This window comes from Oculina patagonica, chromosome 2 (genome assembly GCF_052425735.1).
Source record: "Oculina patagonica isolate OP01 chromosome 2, crgOcupat, whole genome shotgun sequence".
NCBI classification, from domain to species: domain Eukaryota; kingdom Metazoa; phylum Cnidaria; class Anthozoa; order Scleractinia; family Oculinidae; genus Oculina; species Oculina patagonica.
The window spans coordinates 36,863,784-36,882,392 of record NC_135759.1 but is presented as its reverse complement, the minus strand read 5'-3'; the positions used below and the strand labels follow the sequence as shown (position 1 = coordinate 36,882,392).

General features: G+C 38.0%; 1 protein-coding gene across 1 annotated transcript; it reads right to left on the bottom strand.

Annotated features, from left to right (window-relative positions):
* Window positions 1–3,469: 3,469 nt before the first annotated feature.
* LOC144644522 (ceramide synthase 1-like) lies at window positions 3,470–18,406 on the bottom strand. Its single transcript, XM_078504034.1, has 7 exons — window positions 18,153–18,406; window positions 13,969–14,128; window positions 13,200–13,380; window positions 11,074–11,235; window positions 10,164–10,459; window positions 7,151–7,314; window positions 3,470–5,892 (listed from the first exon to the last, which is right to left on the bottom strand). Exons 1-6 carry the CDS (start codon window positions 18,363–18,365, stop codon window positions 7,187–7,189), a joined length of 1,140 nt encoding a protein of 379 aa, XP_078360160.1. The 5' UTR covers window positions 18,366–18,406; the 3' UTR covers window positions 3,470–5,892; window positions 7,151–7,186.
* Window positions 18,407–18,609: the final 203 nt, after the last annotated feature.

The window sequence follows — 18,609 nt, the reverse complement described above, 5'->3', positions numbered from 1 at the left end:
TGTCTGAGCTTTATATGATCAACGTATTATGCATCAGTCGATTGAAACCCCGGCCCCCGATCCCCGGGACTTACCGGGGAATTTAACATTTACCAAGTGTTAAAACCCGGCTTATTTCCCCGCCCTAGGGGCCTAGACGTCTTTTAAAAGCTTTGCGTAGCGGGGGCATCCAAATCGACTTTCAGCAAAAAAACGGACAAAAATCTTGATTTCGTTGCAGTACCTAACAGGTTTTTAAGAGAGATTATCAGTGTCATAGTCGGCGTACGGGCAATTTTTTGCCAGGGGGCGCGGTGAGACATTTGCCCAAAAAATTCTCGCAAGTTGCCCAAATGTTTACGAAACAGTCAAGAAGAAATAAGGGTCATACAATGCACTAACATAGGCTAACAAATGAAGTAAAAAATTGATACATAAGATTCTATCATATCAGCTCATAAAACATGTTAAAAGAAATAGCTGTCTCTACCATTTTGACGGCCGAAGATATCAGCAATACGATCCATGTCATTGTTGACTAGCTACAGAGTTGGAATATGCCCATAAGTGCGATGACAAGTAAAACTTTAGGCTAAGTAAAAAACAAATGTTTCTCTTCCGGATTTCTATAAAAGAGAGAGCGGGCGGGCTCATTTTTCAGTTTTATTTTTTTATTATTATTTTGTTGAATTCCATACCGTTGTTGTTCGAATATCGATGTTTTATCCTTCATCGTCAAATTCTCCAGGCCAGAAGCGAACTTTCAAAATAAATCCTGCAAGGTTATTGACCTATCCAGTACAGACCTAGCGTAACACGGGTTTAAAGTTTTTTTGTTCTTTCTAACTTTTCCAAAACAAATAATAAAAAAGAGGCGGCCCCCAAAAAATGAAGCGGGCGGAGACAAAACATTTTTTTTTTTTTTACTTGGCCATACTGAAACGTTGTCGCCCCATCAGGTGCTGCAGAGGTAAGTTTTCAATCTGTGCAACGCACTGAATGACCGTTCTGCAGAACACGATGTAGCAGGTATCACTGCATGAATATGAACCACGTAAGGAAGCTCTGAAAACTTATCAAACAGATCATTCCCTTGCATTGTCTCCGGCATTTCTGAAACAGTTATGTAGCCTAATCCACGCACACGATGAAAACTCGCGCACATTTTCTGCTCGGCTTCCAGAATCTCGCCTTCGATTTTGTAACATTTAGCATTGCAGAGAAGCTTTCTTTATCAGGTGTTTAACTGTGACAGATATTTGCAGTACAGTGCCCAACAGTAAAAAAAACTACAAATACGTATATCAACAAATGGTCCATTTCAACTATTAACCAGAAACTCATCAGGTGCTTAGCAACCACTGTCTCATGTGAATTTAGTTAACTGACTTTTTCACGCCGTCTTCAGGTTAAAATAGAAACTATCTCTCTCTTTGAAAAAAAAAAACTTCTTAAAAGCTGGCTTTGCCCAAATTTTCTCTTGCTGCCCAAAAAATCTGAGTTGCCCAACATTTGGGGGGGCTGCAGCCCCCCTGCCCCCCCGGCCCGAACGCCTATTTCAAGAAAGCTCGTTCCAATTCAATGGAAAAGATGAGCCATGGGCACGACAATCGCCGCAGTTTCTGCTGTCATCTTCACGGCCAAAATAGAAAACAAAATACACAAACCTATCCTTTGGAAACGTTTTATTGACGACGTCTTTTAAACTGATGTGGGACACAAGAAGAGACAAAATAGAAGAATTTCTTCTAAAGGTAAACAGCTTTCACCTTACGATATAATTCACGGCTGAAATCTCAGAAACCGAAACTACTTTCTTGGAGGCGATAGTGCACAAAGGTAGCAGATTACAAGTACAATATAATGAGTCTATTTTTATCGTGCGAACAGCGTCGTGAAAGGCTTATCAAGGAAGAAGCGTGGAGACTTTTTAGAACGGATTCCTCAGAACGAACATTTTGAGAAAAGCATTTAGTCCTTTATAATAAATCCCGGCTGCCGTCCCCGCCTCAGGTGATCGCGTGCTGTTAAATCACCGCTCCACGGCCCCGGTCTACCGACATTTTGTTAAAACCACCGCCCACCGGGGCCAACGCGCCGTTAAAAGTGCGTTAAATCCCGGCTTTGGACGCGTAAAATCCCCGCTAAGTCCCGGGGGTCGGGGTTTTAATTGACTGATGCATTAAAATGTTATACAATTTGTGGCAAAACTTTACAGAGGAAGACAATGCTGCAAGTAAGGGATCGAAACAAATTGGATGAAGATCTGACCAATCGCAGTTCGTGAAAAAAACTGTTCTCGGTAACTGATGTTTCGACAACCTGAGCGGAAGTCATCTTCAGAGTTAAGTGAAAAGTTGTTTGTGAGTCAATGATGTTTTAAGTCTGGTACGTTGAAACTTATTGGTCAGTTTTGCCGTAATGTTATTGGCTAAGTCTCGTGTAAAGATCATCAACAGTGATAAGACACATCTTCATCCTTAAATAGCACTGATGCAAGGTCAATACCGGGAGGACTAAGACAAGTAAGCTTGTTTTGTACAATTTTTTACTGTTCTTTAAACATCTTATAAGACATGTTGGAAAGACTGTGTTGTCCTTGGTTTCTCTCTCCCTACGCAGAGGTGGGCAGTTCCGCAGTGCAAACAATATAACTTGCAGATTGGCTTAGTTCACACAAATATTAAAATGAATGAAAATAAAAACGGAATTTGACAAGGAAAGAAACAGAACTGCCGTCCCAATTGCTATCTAAACCCCTCCCCCTAGCACACGTACGGTATACGGCAATGCACTGGAGACAGAGCTAGGAGTTACGTGGGGGACAGGCATCTTGAAAAAGAACCGGCTAAGGTTGTCAAGTTTGTCGTTTGTTATCATCATGTAGTCATGTCAGTCGTTACCAGGCGTTTACTTTCAGTTCAGTATTACTTTTTCACGTTACTCTGTCTAAGAAAACTATTATTTGGAAGTTTCCTTTAATTGGAAAGAAAGTTGTACTTTACGAAAATTACTTAAAATATTGTGATATTGCTCCTCGTTTCCAGAGCCCTCCAGCGGATCGGGTACACCAACTGGGTTCATTCACCTTTCAGCCTTTAAACTTTAATGACTTTCCATGACCTTTCAAAGTTTTCCATGACCTAAATTTTACCATTTTCTTGGAAAGTCTCAAAAATTATCTTGACTTCTGGTACCTTTTAACCTTTTTTCATTGCAAAAAAAAAAATAAAATAAAAAAAAATAAAAAAAAAATGACAAAACAAACAATCAACATGGCACTCACAGTAAATTTCATTTCTGCGGGCCATGGGGATGAGCTTAGTCTCCATCGCAGTCGTTTTTAGTGTCGACACACAAAGCGGCGCGCTCCTCCTCACGTCACGCAACGTCACGTTCCTTCCTGGGGAGGAGCGTTGTGTGACGACACTATAAACGGCTGCAAAGGAGTCTAGGATGAGATTAACCGTCGCCCAAGCAAAGACACCAGTTTTCCACCAAAAAGTATCATTATTTTTTATTATTACTTCATTAATATACACGTGTTCGTATCAGCCATTGTCAGAGCTGCTACATGTATTTTAATTTTATAATCCCCTATTTAATATTCATGAAATTGATCATCACTTATTTAACTAAAATTGCAAATCCTTTGCATTGTCACAATTATTATATTTAAACCTAAATTAGTGAAACGTTGCCTTTTTATAAGTTCAGCAACTTGTAAAATGAACATGCCAGACAGCAAGACTTTTCTCTTCAGTTATTTTACTACCATTTGTTTTGAAAAATACTAAAGAATAAATGAATTAATGAAATGAATTTGACAACCTAAAATATCAGTAATGGTGGATTTTCACTGACGCGTAAATTTTACGTGCGTGAAAAAAATTAGAGACAATGTATGAACGGCCTGCATAAACGTGTACGCAAGCCGTTCATACATTGTCTCGCATTTTTTTACGCACGTAAAAAATTACGCGTCAGTGGAAATCCAACTTAACCTAAACCAAGTTTAAAAGTGTTTGGAAGTAAATCAACCAAATGACATTGAAAATATTTAAAAATGAGACTAGATTGGGTATACAGGCTGTAAAATTGAAGAGTTTGTATGAACTTTAGCAATGTTTACAGGCCTGCCATTTCAACATGCACCCTCAAACCTGGTTGGGTTTTTATCTTATTAATATTACAAACCAGTCCTCCTTTGTTTATGCAATAAGCTATGGACAACTCTTTTTTTTGTATATAAACAAGGATTGGCCAAACAGCAAACGTTTTCACCATTGAATTACTCTAATAAAGCTGTGTGCACTTATGTTCTTTAACAAAAACTACCTAAAAAAATAGCTTATGACAGCGATTCATAATTTATGAAAATCGATTAATTAATAATCTTGCAGTAGTAAATTATGCAAAAGTAAACTGATTTATTTAGCATTTTGCCTTTATTTTAATTTTTACTTAATGACTTGAAAAATCCTTTTCATATGCAAACAGCATGAAAATACTTTTATAGGTTTCCTTTGTACAGTTTTTGGTGATTTATTAAGCGATCCATATATGTGGCTAACCCTTACAAATTTAAAATTAGATTCACACTGTAAACATTGAGTACTTAATTATATCATGTACAAAATAATTATTCATTCTCAAAGCCTCCTCTACTCAATAATCAATGTTTCTTTGCAACTAAAAAGCTAAAGAAAACAAACAAACAAACTCAAACAAACCCAAACAAAAAGAGACATCCCAGAATGCCATGAGCATTCATTTAATGGGCAATATTTTGATGTAATGTATATGAAATGATTCATATATGAACTGCGGATGTATATGAAAGTGATAAATGATCGTCGCAGTGAATTTCCAATTTAAGCAATTGGATAAAGAAGCCTGAAAAAAATTCAGGGCCTTCAATTCGAACCCGTGACCTCCGCGATACCTGTGTGATGCTCTACCAACTGAGCTATTGAAGCCGCACATTGGGAGCGAGGTCAATTGTGAGTTCAAATTTTTCCGCAAGAGGAGTGAAATGATGTAAAAGGAGCAAAGGCTGTTTATAATGACTGTAGTCAAAACATTAGTTGGAATTAAAATATTATTTTAACTTTTGGCCTCTTTCAGCTACGTCTAGGCTGTAAAAATAGTGATGACGGTATATATATAGCTACTATATTTAGCTACTTGTCCATATTATTAGAATTAGGTTCTAGCTACAATGATTTTACATTCCAGTGTGCAAAATTTTGTGTTGTGCTTTTCTTTTGAAGAAACTATGCACATGTGTTTACCAACATTTTCTCATGATGCACTGCCCATTATAGACTTTAGTTCTTAATTTGTAGTGAACATTATATTTTGTGATTTGCATTTTTTTGTTTGTAATTTGGATAGCAGCAGTTTACTAATTTAAATTTTTTTTTTACAGGACTAATAGTACCTTCCCATAAAATTAAACTGTGCACAATTAAATATTTTCCCCAAAAATAGAAATTCTATTATCATTTATTTACCAGTAGTGCGCGGCATTATCAGTTTCATCATATTTATAAGGTTAATACAATAACCTGTTTAAATCTCATTCAATTAAAAATATATTTAATAATCATATTACGTATGAGTAACATTTAATATGACTGTGCCTTATCATATTTTAAATTACATGTATAGGGTGTAAACAACAACTTTATTATGTTTTAGTCTATTTTGGTCTGGCTTACAAAAAGACAAAACTCATATCTATTGTAACTACATATAGCAAAGAAATTTTTCTTTGACTTATTTTTACTTGTTGCCAATTTATAATAATGTACAACTTCAGTAAACTCTTCACATCTTCAATTCTTTTCTGCTTGGTGTGATGTATTTTAAATTGTGTACATCTTGATTTGCACAAAGCCCAGTGTTAAACTGATGAAAAAATAGCACAAGAAAATTCAATTCTGCCATATTTCAAAAAGCCAGGTACATTGTAATAATATTGTCAGACATACATGAACAAGTAGGAGGAGGTGGGACATAGGTGGAGGATTTGACAGCAATTGTCTGCCCTTAGCTGGACTTCCAATTTAGCGGGCTTTCTAACAATATTTTTTTTGACGTTTTAAGACATTCCAAATGCCCTGTGGTGGAGTATTTAAAGAGAAAATCTCAGCTAAGTTCAAATGCCCCTCTTATACCTGGCCTCTCCCCCCTTCTTTTTTAACATTGATGGGTGCACAAGACATAAGTGTTGTGCAAGTACATTAACAGTCGATAATATACAGTACATTGAATTGGCAGTAATCTTCCTTTACAGTGTCATAATTCTTACGTAAAATGATGCGGCCAGCATTGTCCTTTCAAGCAACATTTGTAGAGTGCAATTAAGTTCACTTGAGAGACATTTAGGCCTGACTGTCAAATTTGACGGGACAAATTGTCACATGAACACAACAATGTCTGCACAATTTTGCTCTCTGGCTCAAACCCTATAATAACTAAATTATCATTAAATTGTTTTAATTTCCAGCACTGTCATGGTAATGGATTATATAGTCTTTAGTATATTAAAATTAACAAATGGTAAACGTCATAGCGTGCACTATTGAGTTACAGATGCACGCGGGAGGTTGCTAAGCACGAAAGAAGCGTAAGAGTCGCCCGAGGCGACTAGCTTCTAGCTTCTTGAGTGCTTAGCAAACCTCCCAAGTGCATCTGTAACTCAATAGTGAACGCTGTGACGTTTACCATTTGTTAATTTTATAGCACAACTTTTAGGCGGTTTATCACAGTTTTTTTTTTGGTAAAAGTGCACGCACTTATTTAAACAATTGCGTGTAGTGCTCGCGTAAACGCTGACGAAAACCTACAAGAAAAAACAAACAAACTTTTTGAATTTTTAATTTCAGGCGCGCCATGCCTAAACGTCTTTCAGAATTATGGAGAGATGGATGTTCTTATGTTTAGCTTTTCAAATTCACTGGAAAATCGAGAAAATATGTATAAACTCGTGAAGTAGCAGCACTTTCTTGTGCCATGTCGCATCAGATCAGCGCGCGCGCTCAGGTTGAAGACATACGTCAGCGTACACCCATGAGCAAATAGTAGACGGTAAATTAACCAATCAGAGCGCGCGCTTTACCTTAGTTGTGCTATAACTGGTTTACAACATGATCATGACACTTACATATAGGACGGACTTTCTTCTTGTGTATGGTTCGTTCTATGGATTGGCTGGTTTGGTGCGTGGCTGTCTACGACGGAATTGCTCTTTGCTATCCTTCTCTATAACTTGTTCACCATTTTCTTTTATTCCCTTGCTGTCCTTTGTGTTGCTATTGCTTTGTAACACTGCAGAAAGGATGAACAGACAACAGAGCGTCAATCCTCTGTGCTCAGTGGGTCTAATCACATGCTGTTTAGACTTTCACAGTCACTGTGTTACAGTTTATTTTGGTGGGCAAATTAATACATGGACTAAAAAAATCCAATTTCTAATATTTAGTAATTTTTCAACAATGACACAAGCATTGTGTCATTCTTTAAGGCAAAGAAAAATTCTGAGTTTTTTTAGTCCACATATTAATTTGCTCTCTAATTTTTTCTTTGTCCAATGTGTGTGTCATTGTTGAAAAATTAATCTTCATTATTTATCACCAAACTTAAAATTTACCATCTTTATTATTTAAGTTACACACTTGATGATTTCGACATTGCAGATCCTAGCAGTATGCAGGATGCTTGTCACATATCAACCCAGTAAATGGCCTAGCTCACCACGAGTGTCTCCTAGCTCAGTTGGTTAGAGCGCCTAACCGGTATTTGGGAGGCCATGGGTTTGATTATTATCCAGTAATTTTGTTATGTCACTAAATTTTTTGGGCGTAATCCCTGGAAAATTGTTGTTAGCTTAATAGGTTACAAGCATGACTTTGAGCTATAAGTACGTGTTTTACCATGTTAATAACATATTATTTTGTATTGTACTGTTAGTATTGTATTGTCAGTATTGTATTTCATTCCTAGCCTGAATTTCAGACATCCCTCTGTGCTCGCCTGCTTGCCAGAAGGGACGTCTGAACACATTTGAGCCTAATGCCGTCCGGTGACGTCACTGCCCGAAAACCGGGTTACCGTAGTGATTTTGATTGGTTGATTTAAACATTATTTGCATAATTATGTGAAATTATGACTGAATTTTACCGCGCGAGGATTGTAATTTGAAAACGTTTGGAAAGAGTTCGAAGGAGTTCACCTTCCCAGAAATGAATTTATTAGTCATTTATCTTGAGTTTATTACTTTATTAGTTTACCTACGGATGAAGAATAGTAATGGAAATCGGTAGGTTTTAAGTTGGCGGCATTCGTCGCTTCGACATGCAGTGTTTTGCCAAATTTATATATGTATTCTTGTTTTGTCAAAAAAGCCGCTCGACGCTTATGTCCTGCAGCCTCGATGAGCCAGTGATTTCTGAACTCAGTGTCCACAGTCAAGTAGGATATTTTTGTATTGAATTCCGTTTCTTGATGCCTCAGTAACCTTCTAAATTGATTCATTTAAGTACTCACGAGTGTGTTGTATTTGTTCGCTGCGTAACATATTACCATAAAAACCCGCAGATAAGCCGCACCTTTTTTCCAAAAAATTTCGCTCGAAAGCGGAGGTGCGGCTTATCTGCGGGAACATTCGGAAAAGGTGCCGTAAATTTTCATTAACTGATGCTAATTTATGGAAAATTATGTAAATAAATATAACATAAAACTACAAGAGAGTACCGGTCATTGCTTTTGCAAGTTTGACAGCTCCTATACTGTTTGCAGTGTCGACAATGGCCAATAACTTTAACAGTAATATTGATACTTTTACGAGCGAGAAAACACCACGAGTATTCACGAGTAAGATGGCCAATTGTTTCTTTCTCATTTTGCACTTTGATGGAAAATTTGTCAAACTGATTACGAAACTCTCTTTATGCAACAAGTTTATTATCTCCAATAGATGGCTCCCAAATCTCTTTAATTTGTCGATATGATAGCCACGAAACCCGAGCGCCTCCATCGCCATCTTGTTTTGCTTTACGTTCTCGCCCTAGTCCCATATTTCGCGTCCGATCAAATGCCTGGTTACTAAGCTACGAACGTTCTGCAAACGCAAGTTCTTGTTGTTGTGACACAAAAATCTATAATTGCGTTGAATGAAGAAATACCTGTCAACAAATGCCAGAAAAAGATCACCCATAATATGTCAAAGTTGGTTTTCATTATATTAAAGAGCTCAAATTGTGGGTAAGACTGAAGTATTTTCTGTTTCAATGTTCATTGAGTTTACGTTCGATGAAGAAGACTTCCTAAAGACTCAACTTTGGATTTTTGACTCGACTTTGGATTTTCTTTGATTTACTTTCAAAAAACTTTTTTTCCAACATTTGAGTTGTTAAACTCGGGGTGCGGCTTATCTGCGGGTGCGGCTTATACACGGGTGTTTACGGTAATAATTATATTTTGATCGCTAGATAAAATCAGTTCAGATTAAATCGGTTCCGTAAAAGAATATAGCCTGCAGTCGATTAAAATCTCATTCATTTGTCTCAAGTTTTCAATAGTTTACTATTAAAACAATTTTATACCCTGTAATCCTTTATTGAAGCGATTTTTCTTTCACAATTTCATGGCCTCGACAGAAACTTTTCCGCATGAATTAAAACCAAAGTGTAGTGACGTCACTGGACGGCATTAGGCTCAAATGTGTTCAGACGTCCCTTCTGGCAAGCAGGCAGGCACAGAGGGATGTCTGAAATTCAGGCTATTTCATTCCACGCCTTAAAGAATACAGACAATCAGGAGCCTAGAAAGCTGTTGCATATTCTGTGGTATTCCATCAATGTGTTCATCACAGCCTCCAAGTATTCCCGCCAAAAGCTGACAGTGCACTATTCTTTTATTCAGCCCAGATTACATTTTGCCATGATTTTGAAAAAAAATATCAAATATGAGTGAAGAATCAAATTATTCTCTCAAAATTAATTCGAACAAATCTGATACCAGAGACAGAAAACTTTATGCAGACGTCAAGGAATTACCAAACAGGGACCCAAAACCCAGGAACGGTGGAGAAAACAGCTTTGGATTGCAAGACCTTCATCACATTCATGCATTCTGTAACAAGAATTTCCTTTACTGTGCACATTATTCAGCCGTACCATAATTTGCACCATTGCCTGTAGACACTTCTCCATTTTCCATAGCTTTTCCATTTGCTATTTTGCCAGGCTCTTTTGGAATCTCTCGAGTGTCTTCCACTCCACGGCTTTTTCCAATTACAATACGAATTATGAGCCATACAATGAACTGAAACCACCATAGGTTCATGAAAAACAGCGACCAAAGCATTGCATTGAAGAAGAAGTAGAATGGAGCTGTGGGAACATATGGTCGACCATCACAGCCACAGGAGTATAGTACTTTAATTGGGTAGAGGTACAGACGACAATAAAACCTAAAACACAAACAAACCGAGAAATTACCGGTAGAAAGAATATTATAAAATACACAATATAATATAAAAATTTTATGTTATGTCAGGTCAAATTTAAATTCACTTGTTATTTTTTTCAACCTAGGTTATAATTTTCAGGCTAGGTAAAATTTAAAAAATTAAATGATACTACTTGGGGGGGGGGGGGGTAATAGCAGATGGTAAGTAAGTATGGTGGAAGAGGGTTCAGTGACAGCGAGAGATGGGAGGTGCTTTGATTTTCTACTAATTAACCAATCAATGTGATATAAGCCTAAAAACTAGCAATGGTATATTGCAATTCCTGCGTTTTGATTGGTTAACAGGCAATGGTATATGAGCTCATATACCATTGAACACAAATTTGGTAGCCCTTATGAATCAACGAAAATAGCTGGGGAGCTCAAATATTGCAATTCTTTGGGTGTTTTTAATAAAACAATTGATTATTCCACTCACGCTTGTTGGATATTAGATTGTTATAGCCAACTGGGCGAGTAGCGCCTCGTTGACTATCTACCATCTCATATCCAACGTGCGCTCGTGGAATAATTGTTAAACAGCAAAACTTAATCATTACTAGGTACCATACTCACCATAGTGATGCAAAAGTCAAAAATCCCCCAGTGCTGAGGATGTCTGGTATGACATGGTATTTTCCACCACGCGACTTGAAAGCCACACAGAGTTTAGTAAACTCCAGTATAACATCATTTATGTCATGAAGAAACAGCACCAAAAGACCCATTCTATGATACCTGAAACACAGATGAGGTGAGACAGAAGCCTTAATGCAAGGAAGCTAACAGTACATTCTAAATGATGAACATTGGAACATAAAAATAAAAATAATATATATAAAAGTGACTATAACATTAATATAATGATCTTTATGCTTAACAATACATCTACATGTCATAAAGGTTGGGGAGAGCTCAGGACTTAAAGTGCAGGGGCAAGTTTTCCAAAACTTGTTTAACACTTAATTATGGACGATGAAAAGTTGAAGTTAAGAAGTTGGTTTTTCTTTTGTCTTGAATAAAACTGTTTTTTATTGCTATTATTATATTTTACAGGAAAACTGAAATCAAAGTTCGCAACAATAAGAGAATAATAAAAATGACTTTTTGAGGGAATATTGTTTATTTGCGCCCGTGTAGTGTCATTTATGGCCCGAGCGCAAACAAATGACGCTACCTTGCACTTCGCGCTCGGGCCACAAATGACTTTACAAGGGAGCAAATAAACAATATTCCCTCAAAAAGTCATTTAATTATCATTATTATCAATATACAAGACCAAATAACATCCAGATAGGTAATACATGCATTTAATGAAGTTAACATTTTCGATTCAATAACACAAGTACTCTGTCACAATGAAAGTTTTTCACGATATTACTGAGGCCTATGTCTTATTGTGTAGTTGTAGTATAAAATAGCTAGCTGCAGTGTTTCTGAAAATAATAATTAAGCAATGGGATGATTCATGGATAATAATACTTTTCAAACTTACATTTTCTGATTGAACTTCAGCAAAATTCCTGCAACTGCTTTAGCTAAATTAGCTCGACTGGAGATACACAATTCAAGTGAACGATGTTTCGTTTCTTGCAAGGTAATGAGAAGTTGCTCTCTTTGTCTCTTCGCCTTGTGCATTTGCTTCTAAATCCGATTTTTTGGCTGCATTTTGTCCCATTTACAACAAATAGACTTTGATTTTTTTCCGAACAAAACTGTTGGAGACTGCAAAACTTCAAAGCTTGCGGTACATGTATGTTGCAGTTAATTTTTGATCTCAGTTAATTTTTTATTTTAACTAGTTAGTTTTTTCTAACTAGTTGATTTTTTTTAACTAGTTAAATAATGGGGTTAGGGTTAGGGTATCATATATTTTAAAAAAAATAGTGGTTCACCCAACGTTTCCTACGTGGCACAGTGGATAAGGGGTTGGACAGCAAATCCAGAGGTTGAGAGTTCAAATCCAGTGCAGGTTAGTAAAATAGAAAAAAAAATATAATAGTACTTAGGGGGAGGGGGATAATAGCAGATAGTAGGGGAGGGTTAGTAAGGATGGGGGGGGTATGAGATATCAAGGGGGGAGGTGTTCTACTTTTTCTACTTATTAATCTAGAATAATAATAAAAAAACTAGTTAGAAAAAAACTAACTAGTTAAAATAAAAAAATTAACTAAGATCAAAATTTAACTGCAACATGTACGTACCTGAATGGTTTTTCCCGTGTCAGCGACGCTGATTGGTTAAAACTAATCAGATGAAGAACTGATAGAGTCATTTGCGGCCTGCACAGCATGTGTTTTCAATAGGGTGGTTTTCGATTTGGCGGCATGTATTGATAATAATCAAGCTTAAATATGCTTTGACTAACTGCGGTAAATTATAAATATGATCGATGTTTGAATTTGTCTCCAGCTACTTTTTTCAATTTTACCACCTACTTAAAACATTAGTGATGTCCCTGATCATATGAATGGCAATGTAGAGTCTGCAAAAACTACACTTCTAAAACTTTTAATGGAAAAGATTGGACGGTTTTTTTGATACTTATTTTTTGAAGAATTGTGAACAAGAAGGACTATAAAGCTCTACATATATGAGGTTTTATAGGACAGTAAAATCCCCTATAGCAGATGGAGTTTAATCACCTTCAGTAGCACCTATTGGTACATGTACATCTATCATAACATGTCTGGTAATCTTACCTGATTGCAAATGAGAAGAAAATGAGTAAATTAGCTAGAATGTGATGCAGAATCATAAGGATGGAATCCCTTCTCCACTGGTCCATAAACAGTGTGGCATATATGGAATGAAAATAAAACCCTGCTTCTACCACATAGAGCGTGTATATGTCTTGAGGAATAGGCATTCCTTTGTACCATCCTAAAAATAAACAAGGCCTTTAGTAATATGTATTGAACAGAGCCAACCCTATAAATGATAAGAATTAGTTCATACTTACAAAGGGGGTGAAGCATTTTGTAACGTGGGGGGGGGGGGACTTAGACTGTCCCAACAATACTCAGCAGGTTCTTATTTTGGAGCAACTTTTTGTTTTCTGAGCAGTTTTTAGACCAAAAATTTCCGAAGATTCTCCATCGGTTGTTCAAAGGCCATATGAACGTTCCCGATCGATCATTTTTCGAACTCTTTGGAAGATAAACAGTGTTTCCCTAAGACTTTCAAGGAAGTTTCGCAGATGTTTGAACTCACTCATGAGAGGGAATACCTTGACAAACCAATTTTACATTGTGCTCCCGGCACCAAAACGTGGGGGGCTGAAACGAAAATTTGGGGGGGGGGGGGGCTACAGCCCCCTGCCCCACCTGCTCCGCTGCCTATGACTTAGCTTGTATCTATCGAGTTAAGGATGCATGCAGAATAGAATAAGGGAAGTGTAAGAGACGCTCTTTGGATATGCCTCAAGCAACTCTGGTACATATAGATAAAAGCGATCAAACATAAACTAACCTTTCCAGCAGTTACTTGTGTCATGGAAAAAGTTATATTTGCCACCAAATAGAAGGTAGGAACAGTAGCCATAGGCTGAAGAGTAAAACAAAAGCTTGAAAGCACTTTCTGGACACTTCTTCTTATCTTTCTCGAGGAGTTGACACCAACTGAAAAAAGGCTGCACATTATAATCACAGGTTAATAATTATTTGACTTAAAATAATATCACAGTGGTTTTGGAATAGCGTCGCGCACAAATGACGTCACCAAAATTGAGACCCCCCACTTGACTCAGACAAACTACAAGAGCGATATGAAGAAATTATGTCGCTCTCGAGGGCATGTACTAAAACCCGAAACAACGAAACGAAACCACCGAAACGAAACGACCGAAACGAGCGAAACGACCGAAACGAAACCGCCGAAACAACCGAAACGGCCGAAACGAGCGAAACGAAACGAAATCACCGAAACAAGCAAAACCCATTACGATTATTGAGAGCTAACCGTAAACAGGCTAACCGGAGTGCATAGTAGGCTAACCTAAATGAAAAATAGGCTAACCGGAGTGTGTAGTAGGCTAACAGGAGTGTATAGTAGGCAAACCGGGGTGTATAGTAGGCTAACCGGAGTGTATAGTAGGCTAAACGGAGTGTATAGTACGGTAAGTGGCGAAAATCTTGAAGTTTTGCTTGTTTCGGTGATTTTGTTTCGTTTCGCTCGTTTCGGTTGTTTCGGCGGTTTCGTTTCGGTCGTTTCGGCTGTTTCGGTCGTTTCGTTTCGGTGGTTTCGTTTCGTTGTTTCGGGTTTTAGTACATGCCCTTCGTGACGACCAAATTGTGAAACATGTTACGGAATATATAAAGGCTGGACTACTATCGAGCCGTAAAAATCGTATTACTAAACACTAATCACGAACCTAGCGTCAAATTTAGAATTGACCGAAAATAGCTATTTTGATCGGCTCGAAATAATTCTTATCAGCAAAAATGTAGCTGAACGGTATAGCGGTCATTTGCATTATCACAGTTGTCGGCGTTTGTCGCCCGAAAGATAACACATTTCCCGCAAATAAAAGCCAAAAATTCCTGAACCTTCTGTGAAACTTTTATTCGATCTTAATAAATGTTCACCATGTTAAAAAACAGACTTTTAATCCATTCGTTTTCATGACTACACATTACAAGAAAGCATGACAAACGTGACCATCGCGACCTTTATTTACAACCTGGCGCGCCGGGCGGCGTACATTCATGCACTATAATAAAGATAAGAAATCCTCGGCGGCAGAGAGATTTCGCTTTCTTCATTTTCGGATGACTAAAGCGAGAGTAGTGCTTTTACAGGCGTCTTTATTTTTTATTTTTGATGTTACTTTCATTCACGTTTTGCATTTTTGATTCATGTTCAAAAATAAATTCTTGCGACACGACAAGTTTCGATTCAAAAGCAGGCATCACATTTATCCCTCACACAAACCTGGGTCGACTTACCATGACTTATACCTGTTTTGCAATCAATGTTTATTTGCCCCATTCAATATTTTTACAATATTTTTACCTCAGTACCGTTTCGCAAAGTACCATTTCGTAAAGTACCGTTTCGTTTCGCAATTCGTACCGTAAGCCGAATGGAATGAAGACTTTCTTCCCCGATTCCTCCAGCTCTAAGAGCGATTTTGGCCAATGTTCATGATACCTTGAGTCGGTTTTGCACTCACCATGACAGCTGTGCTTTGTACTAACCATTCTTGACCCTTTGAGAAAGCATACACTCCGATTTACCTAACTTTTCACATGTTTTCTTCACGTATTGACGCTCTCTCGCATACAATCGCTTATGGCCTACTGCAATGTTTGTCTGAGTCACGCGGGGGGTCTCATGAGACCAAATCTATTTTTATAATTTGTGCGCGACGCTATTGACTGGGGTGTTTAAATTTTCTAAATGTTTCAAACAAGAGGAGATTAAGCTTAAGGCATGAGTAAACCTAGTCCACCAGCTAAGTACAACTTTTACTGGCTATTTTAGTTTTCACTTGACTTAATATAGAAAACTGGTAAATCTTTCACAGCAGTAAGGAAAGTGTGTATGTAGACCTGGTAGTCGAAGGTGAAAGTGTTGTCAATAAGTGAATAAACAAACTACACCATCTTAATCTACAAATTTGTGTTGTGCATCAATCAGCGGCTTTCCCCTTGGTGCGCACCCTTGGGAACCGAAGGTCATTTGTTGAGATTGCCAGATATTTATTGCCTAAGGGTGTGGGAAAAGTATCACTTTTGGTTCATAGAGATCACACCCCTCAGTGGTATACCCTATCTATGATTTCTGGTTGTTGTTTGAGATGTTCACTTCAGGCCCTTTTCACATGGAATTTAGGGCCTAAATTGACCATTTTTCCTCTGTTCTCATCCCCAGAGCCTGCCCTCCATTTGGACTGCAGCAGCAAGGTTTAAGACCTCTGGCTAGCCCCAATTTTTGAGCATACGCAGTGTGCTTGTTCTGTATTTTCAGTCAATCAGATTTATCAGATTTGACAAAGAGTCAGGGAATCGCGGACTTTGGGTGTGGGAGCCAGCCCGAGGTCAGTCCAAATAGATCGCAGGCTCTGGGACGATGTGATGCCTGTTTACAACACGTGGACTCAGATAGAAGTAAGAAGAAAGGAAACTAAAATTGAGAGTCTTTAAATTCTATTTTGAAGAGTCCGATCCCGGATAATATCCAATTCACTGAATTATGTGTGCATCCCAGGGGCTCAAAGAACTCAAAAACCCAGTGCCCTTCTGGGTTTTGTGCGTAAAATTTCTACCTTTGTGTGTTAACAGGAACACTTGTCCTTAAGTGTTGTTGCACCCAGGGGGAGGGGATTTGTCAGAATTCCTCTGCCCTGTACCCACAGGGATTTGACGAGATTTGAATAGGCTCATAGACAAATCTCCCAGGCTTTGCCTAGAGTGCTCCCAGGAGGAATTAAGTCATTGATTGATACATTACAGACAACACTCTCTTTGAAGGACACTGTCGGGACAGGCTCCAACTGTCTGTCTTAGAAAGGTGTCCATCTTATATGGAGTAAAGTTACAGTGAAATGACTGAAAAACAGCAAGGACGGGACCAACACCAGGTGTCCGTCTAATGGAGGTGTCCGTCTTATAGGGGTGTCCATTAAGAGAGAGTTGATTGTAGTCTAAAAACACAACTTAAGTATAAAAACCAGAGGTTTCCTTGGCTATAATATGCAACAAAATGGTGATTTTACTCTTAAATTATTTAGCGCATTAAGAATAAAGTATGTAAATGTCAATTGCCAGACATCAAGTTTATATCCTTATTTAAAACTGCAGTCGAACCCTAGTTCGTCTTCATAGACGAACTAAGCAGATAGCTCGTATCAAAACACAGACGAATTATTATTAATTTTATAGACGAAAATTCCGTTGTTCGTTCAAGACGGATGATTCGTCTCTAGAAAAATCAAGCCAAATTGCCTTCCTTGGGATTATAACTGAAAGTTTATATTATTAAATTATGGTCCGGCCCACTAGTTAAAAGGGTATTCCTAGCTGTGAATTTGAAAGAGTTGTTTTCGAATACGTATGCGCCCTCAGGAAATATTGTGCATTCGAAACTTCGTGAATCTTCAACAAGAACAAAAATGTTGAAGTTGCTTTGAAGGGCGCCATAACATTAGCATAGCATTGCCAAAAAATATAGATTTTCTGGCTAAATTACAGAATACAGGACCACTTAACAGACACTATGGGGTAGTTAAGGATAAATGCACAGGCTATAAATTTATTTACTAATGTTTTGCGTGAGTTGAATGAACCTTGACCACAGCTTAGCATTTGAGGGTTCGTATTTTGAATACATTTGGTTTCAGCGATCTGAACAACAGTGTTTGCCCTTGCTAACAAAAACTTCCTCAGGAAAAACGCTGCCCCGTAGGATTACAATTAATTGTCACTGTTCTAGAAGCCCTAACGGTTGATACTTTTTTCCGTGCTGACCTTTGCTCGCCTACTCGCGAGTTTTAACTAAACATCATATCAATAATAAGCTCTTGCAACAAACATCTTAAATATCGAAAGCTACACCATAATTACGTAAAATTCAGTTGAAACAAACTGGCAAAGGAGCGATCCCTTAGAAAAACAAAAAGACCTATAAGAAAATTAAAATCTTGCAATTCCTACCTTGTAAATAACCGCCGTCAAGAAATATCGCAATACGGTGAAAGCGACACCAAGAACAAGGCAAAATAAAATGTCTTTAGCCGATATAAAGCCATAGATGGAAATCTCGTGAATGAAATCCGTCAGAAAAGTTTTTGTTGGACCTCTTACGTCCCATTCGATCCAACAATGGTGCCATGTTTTGCTGAAAGCCTCCAAGTATCCAACCTCCATTGTGGAACCACCACCTTCACGAAGTGCACAATGGAGTGCCCGTGGAGTGGTCAGGGCAGGGGTACGTGGAATACTGCGTACTTACTACCACCCCCTCGTTTTCGGTTCACTGGGCAGGAAACAACCAATCGACACGATCGATACTTGCACCCAGAGGGTCGGGGTGGACGGCCCGGAGGGACACACAACAATGACGTCAGAAATCATGCCACATTTGATCAAATGGGCAGACCCAGGATCTAGG

Excerpts from the sequence above, each read along its gene's own strand:
- LOC144644522 (XM_078504034.1), bottom strand. The coding sequence starts at position 18,365 with ATGGAGGTTGGATACTTGGAGGCTTTCAGCAAAACATGGCACCATTGT. Across the intron at positions 13,381-13,968 it reads CACAAGTAACTGCTGGAAAG|GATGGTACAAAGGAATGCCT; the intron begins GTTAGTTTATGT and ends GTTTATTTTTAG. Across the intron at positions 11,236-13,199 it reads TTCTTCTCATTTGCAATCAG|GTATCATAGAATGGGTCTTT; the intron begins GTAAGATTACCA and ends TCTGTGTTTCAG.